Genomic DNA, 16,031 nt, shown 5'->3' on the forward strand with positions numbered 1-16,031 from the left:
ATATAATAATGACTGCTAATTAGATTAACAGTAATCAAAAAAAAAAAGAGACCTTTGGGTTGAGGGCAGGCATAAATAAAGATATAGTATGTTAACTTGTTGATAATATTGCAATAAAAATACTCACTTAATCTTTTCATTTTTAAAGAAACAAAACCTGTACTTTCTACATGTCCATTTCTTTTGTTTAGGATTGAAAGTTTTTCTTGTTTCTTTCTTTCTGGTATTCCTCAAATCACAAGCAAGAATCATGTAGAGGAGGAAAAAACTCAAGGGTAGCCTTTTTGAAGAGAATAGAACTGATATTTTAAAAAGTCCAGTACATTTCTATCTATAATTTTTTGTTGTTGTTGCTGTTGAGAAGCCTATTATGTGGGAGCACCCGGGAGACCTGATTTAAGGCTCAGGTCTTTGTATCAGGGCCCTGGGATTGGGCTGTCTGTCAGGCTCTGCGCTCAGTGGGGAGTCAGCTTGAGATCCTCTTTCTCCCTCTGTTCTTCCCACTGCTTGTGATTTCCCTCTCTGTAAATAAATAGATAAAGTCTTTAAATAAGCCTATTATGTGGATGATACAATACTATTTCTAGATGTTTATATACTTATGTGAGATCAAAAATGTACTTTGCATTGTCTTGCATATTGACTTCACTAGAAAGTCTGCTGGTTAGCATTGATTTATTAAATACTCGAGCAAAAGGGGGCTTTTCTGGGATAATTGCCTCCATAGATTCAATTGGTGTTGAAGTATTTTGAAAGTGTAAAGTAGTAGATAATGAAAATAGTATATAAATGAGAGGTAAGATTTATTCTGAATGTCAAAACATGACATTATTGGGTGATATTGTGTGATGAGGTGCAAGGTGCTCATGGTTGTGAAGAGCAGCACCTAGCTAAAGGTGTACAATTCAGCTAGGAAATCAGCTGTTTGTCTCCCTATGCCCTGTATTGCCTTGAGTTCTTTTAAGACCTTAATTAAAAAAAAACCAAACAAACGGAACACTAAATAATTATTTTGGCTCATGGACCTTAGCTTTCTAATTTTGGATTTGATAATTTATTTTTTGAGCTCTCTGCATAATGTTATACTATATATTACAAGGAATACAAAGAAACCTATGGTTCCTTTTCTTTTAAAAAATTGTAATCTAGTTGGAAAGTATTACATAGCTAACAAATATAGCATTCAGATTCTATAAGTTTTTCAATGACTAAAAATAAAACTAAACTCATCAGTTTGAGAGGGACAGCAGAGACCTAAATGGGCTGGATACTGACTCATCCTTCATTCCCCAGGGTCACTTCCTTTGAGAATCCTTCCTTCCCACTGCTCTAGACTCTGAGTTCCTTGAGAGCATGGGCAGTGTCTGTCTTTGCCACCATTATGTCTTTGTGCCTTGCACTGTACCTGCCATAAAGCTCTTCAACAAATGTTAAATTACTGTATTTAGGTTTATCTTGGGCCATTGTGTCCTTTGTTTCCCCTTAGCACATTTTCATGCTCCACTGTCCTCAAGAGTTAGGATTCCTGCCCCCATGGGAAACTCTTCTGTATTCTGGCGAATAGGAACTTTGTTTTGCTTCATTGGAGTTTTTCTTATGGTTAATATTTGGATGTAGAAGACTTCCTTATTTTTTCAATAGAATAATATATATTGTAGACAGATTTTGAACTCTGAAATTTCTCTGCCGTGTTCATCATTGTTGACTGCTGCTTCCTTTGAAACCTTTCTGTCTTGGTTTTAGCAATAGTGTATTGGTCCAGAGCTCTGTATAACCCCTCTGGTCATCTACAGATTTTTTAAACAGAGATAATATAATATAAAGAACTGTTAACTAGGTATACATGTTTATTAGGTTTCTGAAAACAAAAGAACTCTCAAGTGTCAGAGAGGTACCAAATAGATGCTTCCCCTAAAGCTAGGGAACAAAGGTAAGAGATTGGAATTACTAAAATTTACGTGCTTGTGTTCCTGAACTCAGAGGAAGTGCCTTATAGGTCAGGGACCCAGATGGCTGGTGCTGTTATCTTTGAGGGTATGCAGAGAGGCTATTTGGCTGACACTGTTGCAGACTGAATTCAGCTGCTTTCCACGAGAAAGCACCATCTCTGCTGCTGAGGTGAGGAACTCTTGCTGGAGTGATACCTATAGAAGGAAGCTGACAGGACAAAGCCTTTTTACCTCCATCTTGGCAGTCAGTCTCTAGCAGCTCCTGTCGGCAGATCCAGCTGGAAGAGCAGGATGAACTGTGGCTTCAAGTCCCAAATAGAAAAAGTGTTAAGGGAGAAATCAAGCATGAGAAAATTAAGGGCAATTCAACAAATTTATGACTGTATATAAATCACAAAAAATGGAGAAATGGCACAAATATAAGCTTTCCACTAAGTTGTTAGTTGTGGATTGTAAAATTACATTTAAAAATTTGTTAGACTTTTTAAAGAGCAATTTTATGTTAACAGAAAAATCAGAAGTCAGAATTCCTATATATACTTGCCTTTCCATAATTTTCTGTTATTCACAGCTTGCACTGTTATAGTAAATGTTTTGTTAATGTGTGTTCCTTTTCAGCATAATGGGAGTTTTGAGTAACAAGTGTGGCTTTCAACTCCAATATCAAATGATTTTTTCAATATGGCTCCTGGCATTCAGTCCTCAAATGTGTGAACATCTGCGGCGTTATAATATCATTCCTGTCCTGTCCGATATCCTTCAAGAATCGGTCAAAGAGAAAGTGACAAGGATCATTCTTGCAGCATTCCGTGTAAGTGTTTTGTAGTATTTTTTTAATGGTGTGTGTGTGTCTGTGTATGTGTGTATGTGAGGCATTTTCCCTGTGGAGTATATTTGAGGGCTTTTAGCAGGTGGGAAAAAATTGCTTGTTTTCCATGTAGTTATGAAACCATTGGTGAACATAGAGTGAAATCTCACTAATTTGTATTGTGGCATGGGGGAGTGGGATTAGGGAAAAACCATTTGGATAAAATATATGAGTTATAGAAAACTTATAGGAGATGTAATTGTATGATGTTCATGTAGAGGAAATCTCTTTCCGTTGCAGTGCGTTCCAAGACAGTTATGAAAGTTATTCTCTTAAGGGGCCCTTATTTTAGTATAGAGTATAGAGTTGTATTTCAGGTTTTGGATCTGCTGATGAGCAGTATATTTCCAAGGCAACTCTAAAGATACAGAATCATTTTGTATAGTAAAGTTGTCCTATTAGGATATTAGAATTTGGGTGATTATTTAAGTCAGCTCTCTCCCTTGAACAGATGAGGGAGTTGAGGACAAGAGGGGGAGCAGAGTTAGAATCTTAATCCTAGGTCTTATGGTTGCCAGGCAGCTGTAACACAGAAATAAAGAATGTTAATTGGTTGCCCAGACCCAATATATTTATTGTAGTAATTCTGTGTTGATTACATTGTTGGTCACCTTGGGATTTAATCTGGCTTCTGAGGGATGACTTGGCCAACCTAGTGTCTTTTAAGAATGTTACCCAAGAGTAATAATAGTGAGCAGTTCAGAGAGTGCTTACCCTGTGTCATGCATCGTTCTAAGGCTTTCCATTTGTTAACTCATTTAATGCTAACCACTGCCCTATAACATGGTGATTATTATTATTTTTAGTATCATTAATGTTAGTATTGGTCTTCTCATTTTACAAATGGGGATATTGAGACGGAAGGCATGTTGCTGGTAGACATGCATATCCAAGTTATTGCCTTCACAGTCTTTAACTATTATTTACTCTTAATGCTTTCTTCAAATAACAGCAAATCAAAAGTAAAGAGTAGTACAGATGTATTGCAAAAATTTAAATAGCGTAGACCTCATATTGGCCAGTCACTAACATCTTTCAGATTTTTCTAAGCACATAGAGATAAATATATAAATAGGTGTGTTATTTTATTCTGTATTTAAAAATAAAATGACATATTAGATATACTGTTCCATAACTTTATTCCTAGCAATACATAATGAGTACGTGTTCATTTTCGTATATGTGGATCTTCACTAATTTTTTAAATGTCCACATTCTACTGTGTTGATGTAAAGTGGTTTCTTTAGGCAATGTCCTTTTGTTGGGCATGTGGGGTGTTTTCGAGTTTCTTCTACATGTCTGCCCACCTGATGAATATTTCTGTTGGATATAGTTCTATGGAATTGTTGAACCAAATAATAAACTTTTACAGTTTTGATAGGGAACATCAAATCACCTTTCATAAATGTGCAAATTTACATTTCCATCAACTATGTATTGAGAGTGAATGCTTTTCCATTCTTCCTCTCGCGTTTCTTTTATTACAGAAGATGAGGTGAAAAGTGAAATCAGGGACGCCTGGGTGGCTCAACGGTTAAGTGCCTGCCTTTGGCTCAGGGCGTGATCCTGGAGTCCCGGGATCGAGTCCCACATCGGGCTCCCTGTGTGGAGCCTGCGTCTCCCTCTGCCTGTGTCTCTGCCTCTCTCTCTCTCTCTCTCTTTCTCTCTCTCTCTCTCTCTGTGTGTGTGTGTCTCTATGAATAAATAAATAAAATCTTTAAAAAAAAAAGAAAAAAGAAAAGTGAAATCATTATTTTAAATTTGTATTCTGTTAATAATAAATGAAGCTGAGCATTGTTTAATATTTTTATCAGCTATTTATATTCCTCCTATAAATTGCTTATTCATAACATTTGTCACTTTTCATATTTTACGTGTAGGAACTCTTTTATAGATGTTTGTAGTTAATAATAATAACTAATGTTTATTGAGAGCTTATTCAGGGTAAGGCACTATTCTGATTGCTTTAAATGTGTTACTCATTTAATCCCCCAAGAACTCCATGCCATAGGCATTAGGCTGCACGAGATTAAGTAATTTGCGACAATAGCTAGGAAGCGGCAGAGCAGGAATTTAGTCATGCTCCTAACCATCATGCTTAACCTGCCTTTGAGACTGAGAATAATAAATGTTATAATTTTTATTGAGTGATTTTCATACATTGTCTTATTTAATCTTCATGATTATCCACTAGGCTCTATGATTACTTTTATTTTATAGATGGGGAATCCAAGATTTGGAGATTGATTCCTTAGTAAGCAATAGGATTGGAGTTTCAATGAGCACTGTCTGGCTCCGAAGCCACCATCTTAACAGCTGTCATCTCCTTTGTTTCTTTTCTCGGTGCATTTTCTCAGGAACCATAAGAGTGACATTAAAAGGTCCTATGAAATAGGAATTCAGATTACTTACTTGAAAATACATTATTTTTCATGTAGAAATTGTTCTATGGCCCTTGAGAAGTTTATTCTTGAGAAATAGGTAAATGTGATACCTTCTGTGCCTCACCATACTGGTTCTGCCATTAGGTTTTCTTTTTTTTTTTTTTTTAATTTTATAAATTAATTTTTATTGGTGTTCAATTTACCAACATACAGAATAACACCCAGTGCTCATCCAGTCGAGTGTACCCCTCAGTGCCCGTCACCCATTCACCCCCACCCCCCGCCCTCCTCCCCCTCCACCACCCCTAGTTCATTTCCCAGAGTTAGAAGTCTTTATGTTCTGTCTCCCTTTCTGATATTTCTCACACATTTCTTCTCCCTTCCCTTATATTCCCTTTCACTATTATTCATATTCCCCAAATGAATGAGAACATACACTGTTTGTCCTTCTCCGGTTACTGTGGCCAAGTTCAAAAAGGGTGTTGCCTGAGTTCTCCTCTGGGATTTTGATGGAATCTTGTCTCACATTTAGATCTTTCATCCATTTTGAGTTTATCTTTGTGTATGGTGCAAGAGAGTGGTCCAGTTTCATTCTTCTGCATGTGGATGTCCAATTTTCCCAGCACCATTTATTGAAGAGACTGTCTTTCTTCCAGTGGATCGTCTTTCCTCCTTTATCGTATATTAGTTGACCATAAAGTTCAGAGTCCACTTCTGGGTTCTCTGTTCTGTTCCATTGATCTATATGTCTGTTTTTGTGCCAGTACCACACTGTCTTGATGAACACAGCTTTGTAGTACAACCTGAAATCTGGCATTGTGATGCCCCCAGATATGGTTTTCTTTTTTAAAATTCCCCTGGCTGTTTGGGGTCTTTTCTGATTCCACACAAATCTTAAAATAATTTGTTCTAAGTCTCTGAAGAAAGTCCATGGTATTTTGATAGGGATTGCATTATACGTGTAAATTGCCCTGGGTAACATTGACATTTTCACAATATTAATTCTGCCAATCCATGAGCATGGAATATTTTTCCATCTCTTTGTGTCTTCCTCAATTTCTTTCAGAAGTGTTCTATAGTTTTTAGGGTATATTTTGAGAACCATTTGAATGGTAAATGGTTCTCCAACCTTTTATTTTCAGGTTGTAGGTGTCCTTCTGTCTAAAATGAGTCTCTTGTAGACAGCAAATAGATGGGTCCTGCTTTTTTATCCAGTCTGAAACTCTGCGCCTTTTGATGGGGTCATTAAGCCCATTCACGTTCAGAGTTACTATTGACAGATATGAGTTTAGTGTCATCATGATATCTATTTAGTCCTTGTTTTTGTGGATTGTTCCACTGAACTTCTTCTTAAAGGGGAGTTTTAAGAGTCCCCCTTAAAATTTCTTGCAGAGCTGGTTTGGAGGTCACATATTCTTTCAGTTCCTGCCTGTCTTGGAAGCTCTTTATCTCTCCTTCCATTTTGAATGAGAGCCTTGCTGGATAGAGTATTCTTGGTTGCATGTTCTTCTCATTTAGGACCCTGAATATATCCTGCCAGCCCTTTCTGGCCTGCCACGTCTCTGTGGAGAGGTCTGCTGTTACCCTAATATTCCTCCCCATGAAAGTCAGGGACTTCTTGTCTCTTGCTGCTTTAAGGATCTTCTCTTTATCTTTGGAATTTGCAAGCTTCACTATTAAATGTCAAGGTGTTGAACGGTTTTTATTGATTTTAGGGGGGGATCTCTCTATTTCCTGGATCTGAATGCCTGTTTCCCTTCCCAGATTGGGAAAGTTTTCAGCTAGGATTTGTTCAAATACATATTCTGGCCCTCTGGCCCTTTCGGCGCCCTCGGGAACCCCAATTAAACGTAGGTTTTTCTTCCTTAGGCTGTCATTTATTTGCCTTAATCTGTCTTCATGGTCCCTTAATTGATTGTCTCTTTTTTCCTCAGTTTCCCTCTTTGCCATTAACTTGTCTTCTATGTCTCTCACTCGTTCTTCCACCTCGTTAACCCTCGTCGTTAGGACTTCTAGTTTGGATTGCATCTCATTCAATTGATTTTTAATTTCTGCCTGATTGGATCTAAATTCTGCAGTCATGAAGTCTCGTGAGGCCTTAATGCTTTTTTCTAGAGCCACCAGTAGCTGTATAATGGTGCTTCTGAATTGGCTTTCTGACATTGAAGTGTAATCCAGATTTTGTAACCCTGTGGGAGAGAGGGCTGTTTCTGATTCTTTCTTTTGAGTTGAGGTTTTCCTTCTAGTCATTTTGCTCAGTGCAGAGTGGCCAGAAACAAGTTGTATTGGAACACGGGGGAGTATCACTGGTCCGTCCAGCTGGTCTTCTGGGGGAGGGGCCTGCTGTGCTGATTTTCAGGTGTTAGCACTTGGGGGAGCTGCTCTGCCCCTGCCTGCTGCAGGGCTCAGCGGGGGTTGTTTACCCCGTGGGGCCCCAGGAGGATCAGCAGCAGTTGCTATGGCAACTCTGGAAGCCTGGATTCAGCCTCCGCAGGAACTACGGGGCTCTCGGCTCTCCGTCGTCCGCAGGGCCTGGAGGCTCCGGGGCGAGGCCGCTGATCTGCTCAGCTCGGGGCAGGAGCGTCCCTGCTGTCCTGGGCCCTCCCGGCCTCTGCCTGTCCCGGGGGAGGCCGGATCTTGGGCTGTGTCCCGGCGCCCTGTGCTCCGGGGCCTGCGCTGTTGGATTTGCGCTCCCGCCCTGCAGCTCCCTCCCTGGAGCCGCTCCCGAGCCCCTCCGAGCTGCTCCGGTCGGTCCCTCCGTGCGCGCTGCAGCCCTTAGGGAGCTCGGGGCACTCTCCCGGGGCGCAGGTGTCTGTTAGTGTCCCCGGGAGTCCGAGGGCATCCCCGCCCTCCTGGGTCCTGCTCCAACTCCCTGCGAGCCCCTTTCCGCCCGGGAAGGTTGGTGCAGCTCCTGCTCCTCCGGGACGGGGCTCTCCTGTCCTGGGGACACTCGCCCCGGCCTCAGACCGGCTCCTCGCGGGCCCCTCCCCCTCGGAGGCCTTTTATTCCTTTATTTCTTTTTCCCCGTCTTCCTGCCTTGATAGAAGCGCGAACTCTTCTCACTGTAGCATTCCAGCTGGTCTCTCTTTACATCTCAGGCCGAATTCGTAGATTTTCAGGATGGTTTGAAGGTTATCTAGGTAATTTGGTGGGGACAGGCGATTTGGGGACCCTGCTCTTCCGCCATCTTGCCCCTCCTCCTGCCATTAGGTTTTCTAAGTGAATTGTGTCTATGTGGGTTGTTAAGGTAAATTTCAGTCTAGTCCAGATAAGGTAATAATTAGTTCTTAAATCAGAGCAGATTGTATTAATGAGTATTTTAGTAGCTAAATTGAATGTACTTTTTCTTCTGTTTCAGTGTTTCATTATCCATAGTTTTTTCAGTAAAGATGAACAATTCTTTGCTGAAGAATTCCAATGGTCTCCTTTCATTGCTACAGCTGAGTTTAATTCACAACCAAGTTTTGAGTTCCTTTTATATTCCACACATTATGCTAATCAATAGAGAACACAAATGCCTGCGATATATCTTGACATTGAAAGTCTTATAGTTCAGTAAAGACAGAATATGTAAATAAATAGTATCAGTTCAGTGGAACATTAAGTAATGTACAAGAGGAGAAATAGTATAAAAGAGGTAGAGGGTAAGATAGGGGGTTTAAGGAGAAGTTTTAAAGAGGAGAAAGCTCCAAGAGATTTTGGAAAGATACCTAGGAGTGTTTTAGTACTAAGGTGGAGAGAGGTTGATAAATGTTAACAAATAAAGAAGCTGACTTCTAGAATTCTCAGTAATTTGTTCTTGTAGATTGATTATAGTCCCCTGCCCCCACCCTGGCAGGTGAAGTGAATATTAAGGGAATAAATAGAGCACCTAAGTCTGGCTCTTGAAGATACAGTCCTGACTTATGGCCATTTGCTTTCTGAAGGAACAGACCTACTCTGTAAAATGGAGCACTTGCTTTGCTGATCTGTGTTATCCTTCTAGGCACAAATCCTTCAGCCATCCTGTCACTGAGTCACCCTAATGTGTATTCATACTCTGGGCATCACCCACCAAAGCCCAGTGTCTTTGAACAGGATTGCTCAGCTCTGCATTTTGAAATTCTATTCATTTTGGTTGAATAGGGACTATATCTTCTCTACTTAGTATATTTTCTGAAAGCTTAAACCTCTTCCTATTTGATTTGTCTTTGTTTTGAGTTTCTCCCTTTTTTCTTCTTTCTGTCCTGTGGTAGTTATAGGAGCCTTTATTTTACTACAACTTCCTATCCCGAATTAAGCACTTGTCATTAAGAAAATGAAAAAAAATTGATCTTTTTCCTGTTTATAAAAACAATATGACCGGGAGCCTGCGTGGCTCAGCGGTTTAGCGCCTGCCTTCAGCCCAGGGCGTGATCCTGGAGACCCAGGATCGAGTCCCACATTGGGCTCCCTGCATGGAGCCTGCTTCTCCCTCTGCCTGTGTCTCTGCCTATCTTTCTCTGTCTCTCATGAATAAATAAATCTTAAAAAAAACAACAAAACAATATGACCTTATGGTTAAATAAAGATACTCTGGTGGGGTTCCTGGCTGGCTCAGTAATTGAACATCTGCCTTTGGCTCAGGTCATGATCCTAGGGTACTGGGATCAAGTCCTACCTCTGTCGGGCTCCCTGCGGGGAGCCTGCTACTCCCACTGCCTATGTCTCTGCCTCTCCCTCTGTGTCTGTCATGAATAAATAAAATCTTAAAAACTTACTATACTATGGAAAAATATTAAGAAAAAAGTTTAAAAATTAAGCATAGTCTCACTCTCAGATATGAAAGCCTACTGATATTTTAATACCTGTAATTTATGATCTTTGTTCCTTTTCTACAAGGGGGATCAACTCTGGATGAATTGCAGTGGGCACTGAAAACCTGAATGGTTAAGAAGGAGTTTGAATTATCATCTCTTTATAGTTTGGGCAGATCATGCTTAGCATCAGTTTCTGCAGTGTGTGCACTCGGGTTGGAGGTAGTGTGTGTGCTCATCATGCACAGTGAAGGTCAGGTTCATTGGCTTTTCGGCTGGCTTCTGTACCTTTGGCAAGTTGGCTTAGCCTCTCCGTGCTTTGGTTTGTTCATGTATCTGTTAAGAGTAATATCATCTGTCCTAAGGCTGTCATTGGGTTTTATGCTCCTATGATAATGCCCTTTTAAAAAATAAATGGGGGTTAAATGAATACTTGGCATATAGTAGGCACTCAGTATTTGTGACTGTATGAGGGACTGAATTCACAAAAACACTGAAATAGAAGTATAAAGAGTAGGGCAGTGGTGTTGAATTTACTGATATTTTTATTGGTTTCTTTTTTGCCTGAATTAAATTCCTTTTTACATTTTTGGCTGCTTTGCTTGGTTCTCATATTTAAAAGTGTGATAATAAAATTCTGTGGCAGAATGTCTGCTTGCAGCTACTTCTGCATTGAGAATGAACTTGCCCGAGAGTCTCCTACATCTAGTATTCATAAGTATGTAAAGGTTACTGATATATTAGAATTTTATTAAAATAATCCACTTAGCAAAACTTACTGTGGAAAGCAAGACTACAGGAAAGAGCCCCCATTTTCTGTTAATGCATGGACTTTTTTTCTAAATTGGAAGCTATTCCTAAACTTATCATGAAAACTCTTGAGAATATGAGATATATTTGGTAATTGCTAAATTGCTCCAAAAATTAGTTACCCTCAGCTCACTGTTTTTGCAATTAGTAGATTATCCTAGAAAGATGACTTGGATTATTATTATTTTCTTTGTATGACTTTTCTGGGAAATAGATAAAAAATTGTCTAATTAACATGCAAATGAAGTGTTTTTCGCTTTATACCTACCTATCCTGTTTTGTATGTTTAGTTATATTTTTAAATTAAAATATTTATTGCTTTAAATGTTGATGATTGTAAAAATGTATCATAAATTATTTCTTCTGATAATTTGATAATGTCACTTTTTAAGGTAAGATAATAGGTGTGAGAGAGAGCTACTATAGAAGTCAGGGTCTTATTTTAGTTCTCTTGTTTCAAAGAACTCTACACTTTTAACTTTGCCTTCAGTTTTTATAAACTTACGTTTTTTAATAAGTATTATTTAGGTAACATAGTAAGTGGTTTGAGTTTCTAGTAAGAAATCAGATACTAATAATTTATAGTAATGAGTCGAGATTTAATATAAAGCTCAGTAGAAGCTGCTTTAAATAAAATATATAAAGTCACTTTTCTATCTGGGCTTCCCTTCAACCTTGCTTAGTATGTTGTTTCTGTTCCTCTTCTCTTTCACTGATTTTCATTTTAGATCATTATTATGTAAAATAAAAGGGTCATTAGAAGCAGGTATCTCTAATATTGCTATATGATAGAAGAGAGGTTTGGTAGATATTAGTTGAATCCTACCTTTGAGAGCCTCCCTCTCTCCTTTTCCCTTTCCTTTTCCCATCCACTCTCCCTGTCATTTTCATGGATTATCTGTTCACTTGTCAGATGTTTAACTAAAGACCAATTATGTAATAGGCAATGTGTTAGTTACTGTGCGAATGGAAAAATGAATAAGATACTTTTTCTCAGGATTTTGTATCGTGTTTAAATGCTTGTCTTTATGGAGTGACTTCATGAAGTCACCATGATGGTTTACAATATAAAAAAGCTTGAAAAGTCCCAAAAAACTATGGAGCCAGACTGAGGTTCTTAGGGTTTTTTTCTTTTTTCTTTTGATGATTTGAGAGTTCTTTAGATTGATCATCTACTTTTTAGGGGAAATTTGAGGAGTACAGTAGTGTAACTCTTTTCTGATTTTCCTTTCAGTATGACATATTAGAAAGGGTGTAGGCTCTGGAGTAGGTAGATGTAGGTGTGAATTTGGCGCTAGATTGTTGGGAGAGTGGCCTGAACTCTTCAAGTGAATTTCTCTGTTGAAGGTGCTTAGTTAGTAATACTTAATTCACTTCAAGATTAGGTAAAGATTCAGTGAGATAGCAAGAGCCTAGCAATAGTGAATATACAATTTGTGACTTTTCTCTCCAGAAAAGCAGAGAACGATAGCAGTTTGCCCCTTTAAATCCCCTACCTTTGTAAGTTGCATTCTTGCTTGGTGTTGAACATAGGCAAAGATCCAGAGATGATCTGTTTGATTTAGAAGAGGTGGCATGAATATTTTGCTAATATTTAACAAGATTTAAAAACCTCATTTAAGTTTTACTTACAGTTTCACTCTTGTGCCTACAGCACATGGAACTAGTGATTAGGCTAATTTCTAGGCTTCTGTTGTCTAATTTGGATTTCAGATTATATAAAATAGACCCAATCTATTGGCAGGAATATTCGTTTTTTAGACCCTGCTGTGCTAAATTTGGGATAGTACAATCATTAGGGGAATATCCTAAGCTCTGAAAATCAGAAGAATGCCTTTAGACATCTACAACTTTAATGTACACAACTGAGTTAAAATTAAGCTATCAGTAACAATATAGTAAAACCATTTGACTTATACCATCAATAGGTGAAAAAATGATGAGTCCTTTTTTTCTTTATCATTCTCAAATTCCTATAACCGTTAAAGAAGATTCACTGAGGAGGTTGTTTAAGGATGGTCTAGTCATGTATTTTTCCCACATCTTGAAACTCAGGAAGGAAATTTTTGCGCTGAAGGCTTTAGGAAGCTTGCTGAACTGCTGTGAGCTGAAAAAGTTGCTAATTATTTTTTTTTCCATTTGGCTTGGTGAATTTTATTTTTGAAAATGTCAATCTCACATATTCATATTAGGTGCTGGACTCCAGGTCTCTGGAAATGTTATTCTACTGGTTAAATTGATTTGTCAATCTTTAGTTCCTAAAATAAATAGTATGTTTTGAGCCTGTGACCAAGAAGGACATTGAAGGTCATATTTGTTGTCTAGAGTTTTACATTTGTTGTGAGTTTTATTTCTCTTTTTGGCTCTACTTAGTCAAGAGCCTACATAATATGTCAGATAATAAGAAAAATCATATTTTTACAACTCAATGGTTTTCAGCAGAAAGGCTTATTAGTTAGAAAGAAATACCACCAAATTGGATTGGAATTTGATTAGTTCTATTAGTCATGATGTTTAATTCACACCCACACACATGTACACATAGACACAGACCTGCACATACCCACATCTTCCTGTGCAGGTGGCCTATAGTCATAACCCATTCCAGAGAGGTCCACCATTTGTTTGACTCTGTGGGTGCTGTTTTGCCTATTGCTTTGGTATGGAAGTATTGCTGTCAAGAAATTTGATTCCCAAGTCTATACCTCATTCCTTGTCTCAGGGATTTATCTATTTTGCTCATTAGGTACTAGATTTGAGTGACATGTAGTAAGACTCAGACATTTTTAAATCTTGGGGTGAGTGTTTATACAATGATCACAGGTCTCTTTCTCCTTTTTTACTCTATAGCAGTCATGTAAATATATGAATATATGTAAAAAACTCTATGATACATTGGTTTATTTTTTCCTTTAAACAACCCTGTTTGTATTATGGAAGTGAAGAGGGAAAATAGTCTTTTATATTTATTCAACTATTTGCCATGTCTGCATTTCTTCCTTTCCTGAAGATTCAGCTTTCCATTTGGCAGTGTCATTTTCTGCCGCCTGCAGAATTTCCTTTAGTTCATGGCTCATCAGTCTGTAGTAGCTCATAGGCCAAATCTGACCCACCATTGGTTTTTATAAATAAAACTTTGTTGGAACATTGCTGTGCTTATTTTTTTTTTTTTGTATTTTGTATGTCTGCTTTTGTACTATAATGTCAGAATTGAATAGCTATGATACCTCAAAACCTAAAATGTTTACTATTTGGCCCTTCTTAGAAAGTTTGCCCACCCATGCTTTAGCCTGTCTTCTACCAGAGGTTTGCTGGTGACCAATGATTTTAATTTCAATGTCTAAATATTGTTTGTTTACCTTTATTTTTTAAAAATTGAGATATAATTGACATATTTTATTAGTTTCAGGTGTACAACGTAATGATTTGATATTTGTATGTATTGTGAAATGATCATCGTAAGTCTAATAATTAACATCCATCACCACACGTAGTCACAAATTTTTTTTCTTGTGATGAAAACTTTCAAGATCTACTTTCTTAGCACCTTTCAAATATACATACAGTATTATAACTATAGTCATCATGCTGTTTGTTATATCCCCAGGACTTATTTTTTGTAAGATTTTATTTATTTATTTGACAGAGAGAGCACATGCAAATATGCGTGTACATAAGCAGGGGGAGTGGCAGGCAGAGGGAGAGGGAGAGCAGGCTCTCTGCTCAGCAGAGAGCCTGACGTGGGGCTCAATCTCAGGACCGGATCACAACCGGAGCTGAAGGCAGACACTCAATTGACTGAGCCACCCAGGTGCCCCAGGACTTACTTATTTTATAACTGCCAATTTGTACCTTTTAATCCCTTTCACTTATTTTGTCTCCCCTTTCCCCCTCCTCATTGCATCTGGCAACCACCAATCTGTTCTATATATCTATGAATTTTTTTTAAATTTTAGTTTTTTTAAGGTTCCACATATAAGTGAGGTATACACTATTTGTCTTCCTCTGACATTTCACTTAGCATAATGCTCTGAAAGTCTGTCCATGTTGTCACAAATGGCAGTATTTCCTTTTTGATGGCCGTATAGTATTCCATCGTGTATAAATACCCATTTACCCCATTTTCTTTATCCACTCATCCTGTGATGGATGATTTTCTTTTAGGAGTTTTTTTTCTTTTGAAAAAAGATTATTATGTTATTCATATACCTTGGCTATTGTAAATAATGTAATAATTATGAGAATGCAGATAATCTCTTTATACTCTATTTTCATTTCCTTTGGGTAAATACCTAGAAGTGGAGTGACTGGAGCATATGGTAGTTCTATTTTTGATTTTTTTGAGGAACCTTCATAGTGTTTTCCATAGCGGCTGCACCAGTTTGCATTCTTATCAACAGTGCACAAGTGTGCGTTTATCTCCATAACCTAGACTATACCTGTTATCTTTTGTTTTTTGATAGTAGCCTCCCTAACATATGTGAGGTGATATTTCATTGTGGTTTTGATTTGTATTTCTCAGATGGCTTAGAGATATTCTTATGTACCTGTTGGTCATTTGTATGTCTTTGAAAAAATGTCTATTTAGACACTCTGCTCATTTTCAGATCCTTTTGTTGTTATTGTCTTGTATGAGTTCTTCATATATTTTGGATATTAACTGCTTATCAGATACATACTTAACAAGTATTTTCTCCCATCCCATAGGATACCTTTTCATTTCATTTATTGTGGTTTTTCTTTTCTATGCTATACAGAAGCTTTTAAATGTAGTGGATCTAGGAGATTGTGCGGAAGCTTTTTAGTTTGATGTTGCCCCACTTGTTAATTTTTGCTATTGGTGCCTGTGCTTTGGTGTTATATATAAAAGATGGTTGCCAAGACTAAGGTCAGGGAGCTTTTCCTCTATATTTTTGTTTAGGAAATTGACAGCTTCAGGTCTTATAGTTAAGTCTTTAATCCATTTTGAGTTGATTTTTGTGAGTAGTGTACAGTAGGGCTTCTGTTTCATTTTTCTACATGTGGTTATGCATTTTCCTAATGCCATATATTGAAAAGACTATCCTTCCCAAGTTGAATATTCTTGGCTCCCTCATCAAATATTGGTTGACTGTATATGTGAGGTTTTATATCTGGCCTCTCTATACTGTTCAGTTAGTCTCTGTGTCTTTTTTATGCCATTGCCTTCCCGTTTTGAGTAATATAACTTTGTAGTTCAGTTAAATCAGGAAGTGTGATGCCTCCA

General features: G+C 38.0%; 1 protein-coding gene across 2 annotated transcripts in view; it reads left to right on the plus strand.

Annotated features, from left to right (window-relative positions):
* The window catches only part of ATP6V1H (ATPase H+ transporting V1 subunit H), a 135,612-nt gene that overhangs the window by 47,696 nt on the left and 71,885 nt on the right, over positions 1-16,031 (plus strand). For both annotated transcript variants that reach the window (XM_055318350.1, XM_055318351.1), the window contains exon 9: positions 2,568-2,760. In XM_055318350.1, coding sequence (XP_055174325.1) covers positions 2,568-2,760 — 193 coding nt within the window. The remainder of the gene's footprint in view (positions 1-2,567; positions 2,761-16,031) is intronic.

Source organism: Nyctereutes procyonoides, unplaced genomic scaffold (genome assembly GCF_905146905.1).
Source record: "Nyctereutes procyonoides isolate TBG_1078 unplaced genomic scaffold, NYPRO_anot_genome, whole genome shotgun sequence".
Classification (NCBI taxonomy): domain Eukaryota; kingdom Metazoa; phylum Chordata; class Mammalia; order Carnivora; family Canidae; genus Nyctereutes; species Nyctereutes procyonoides.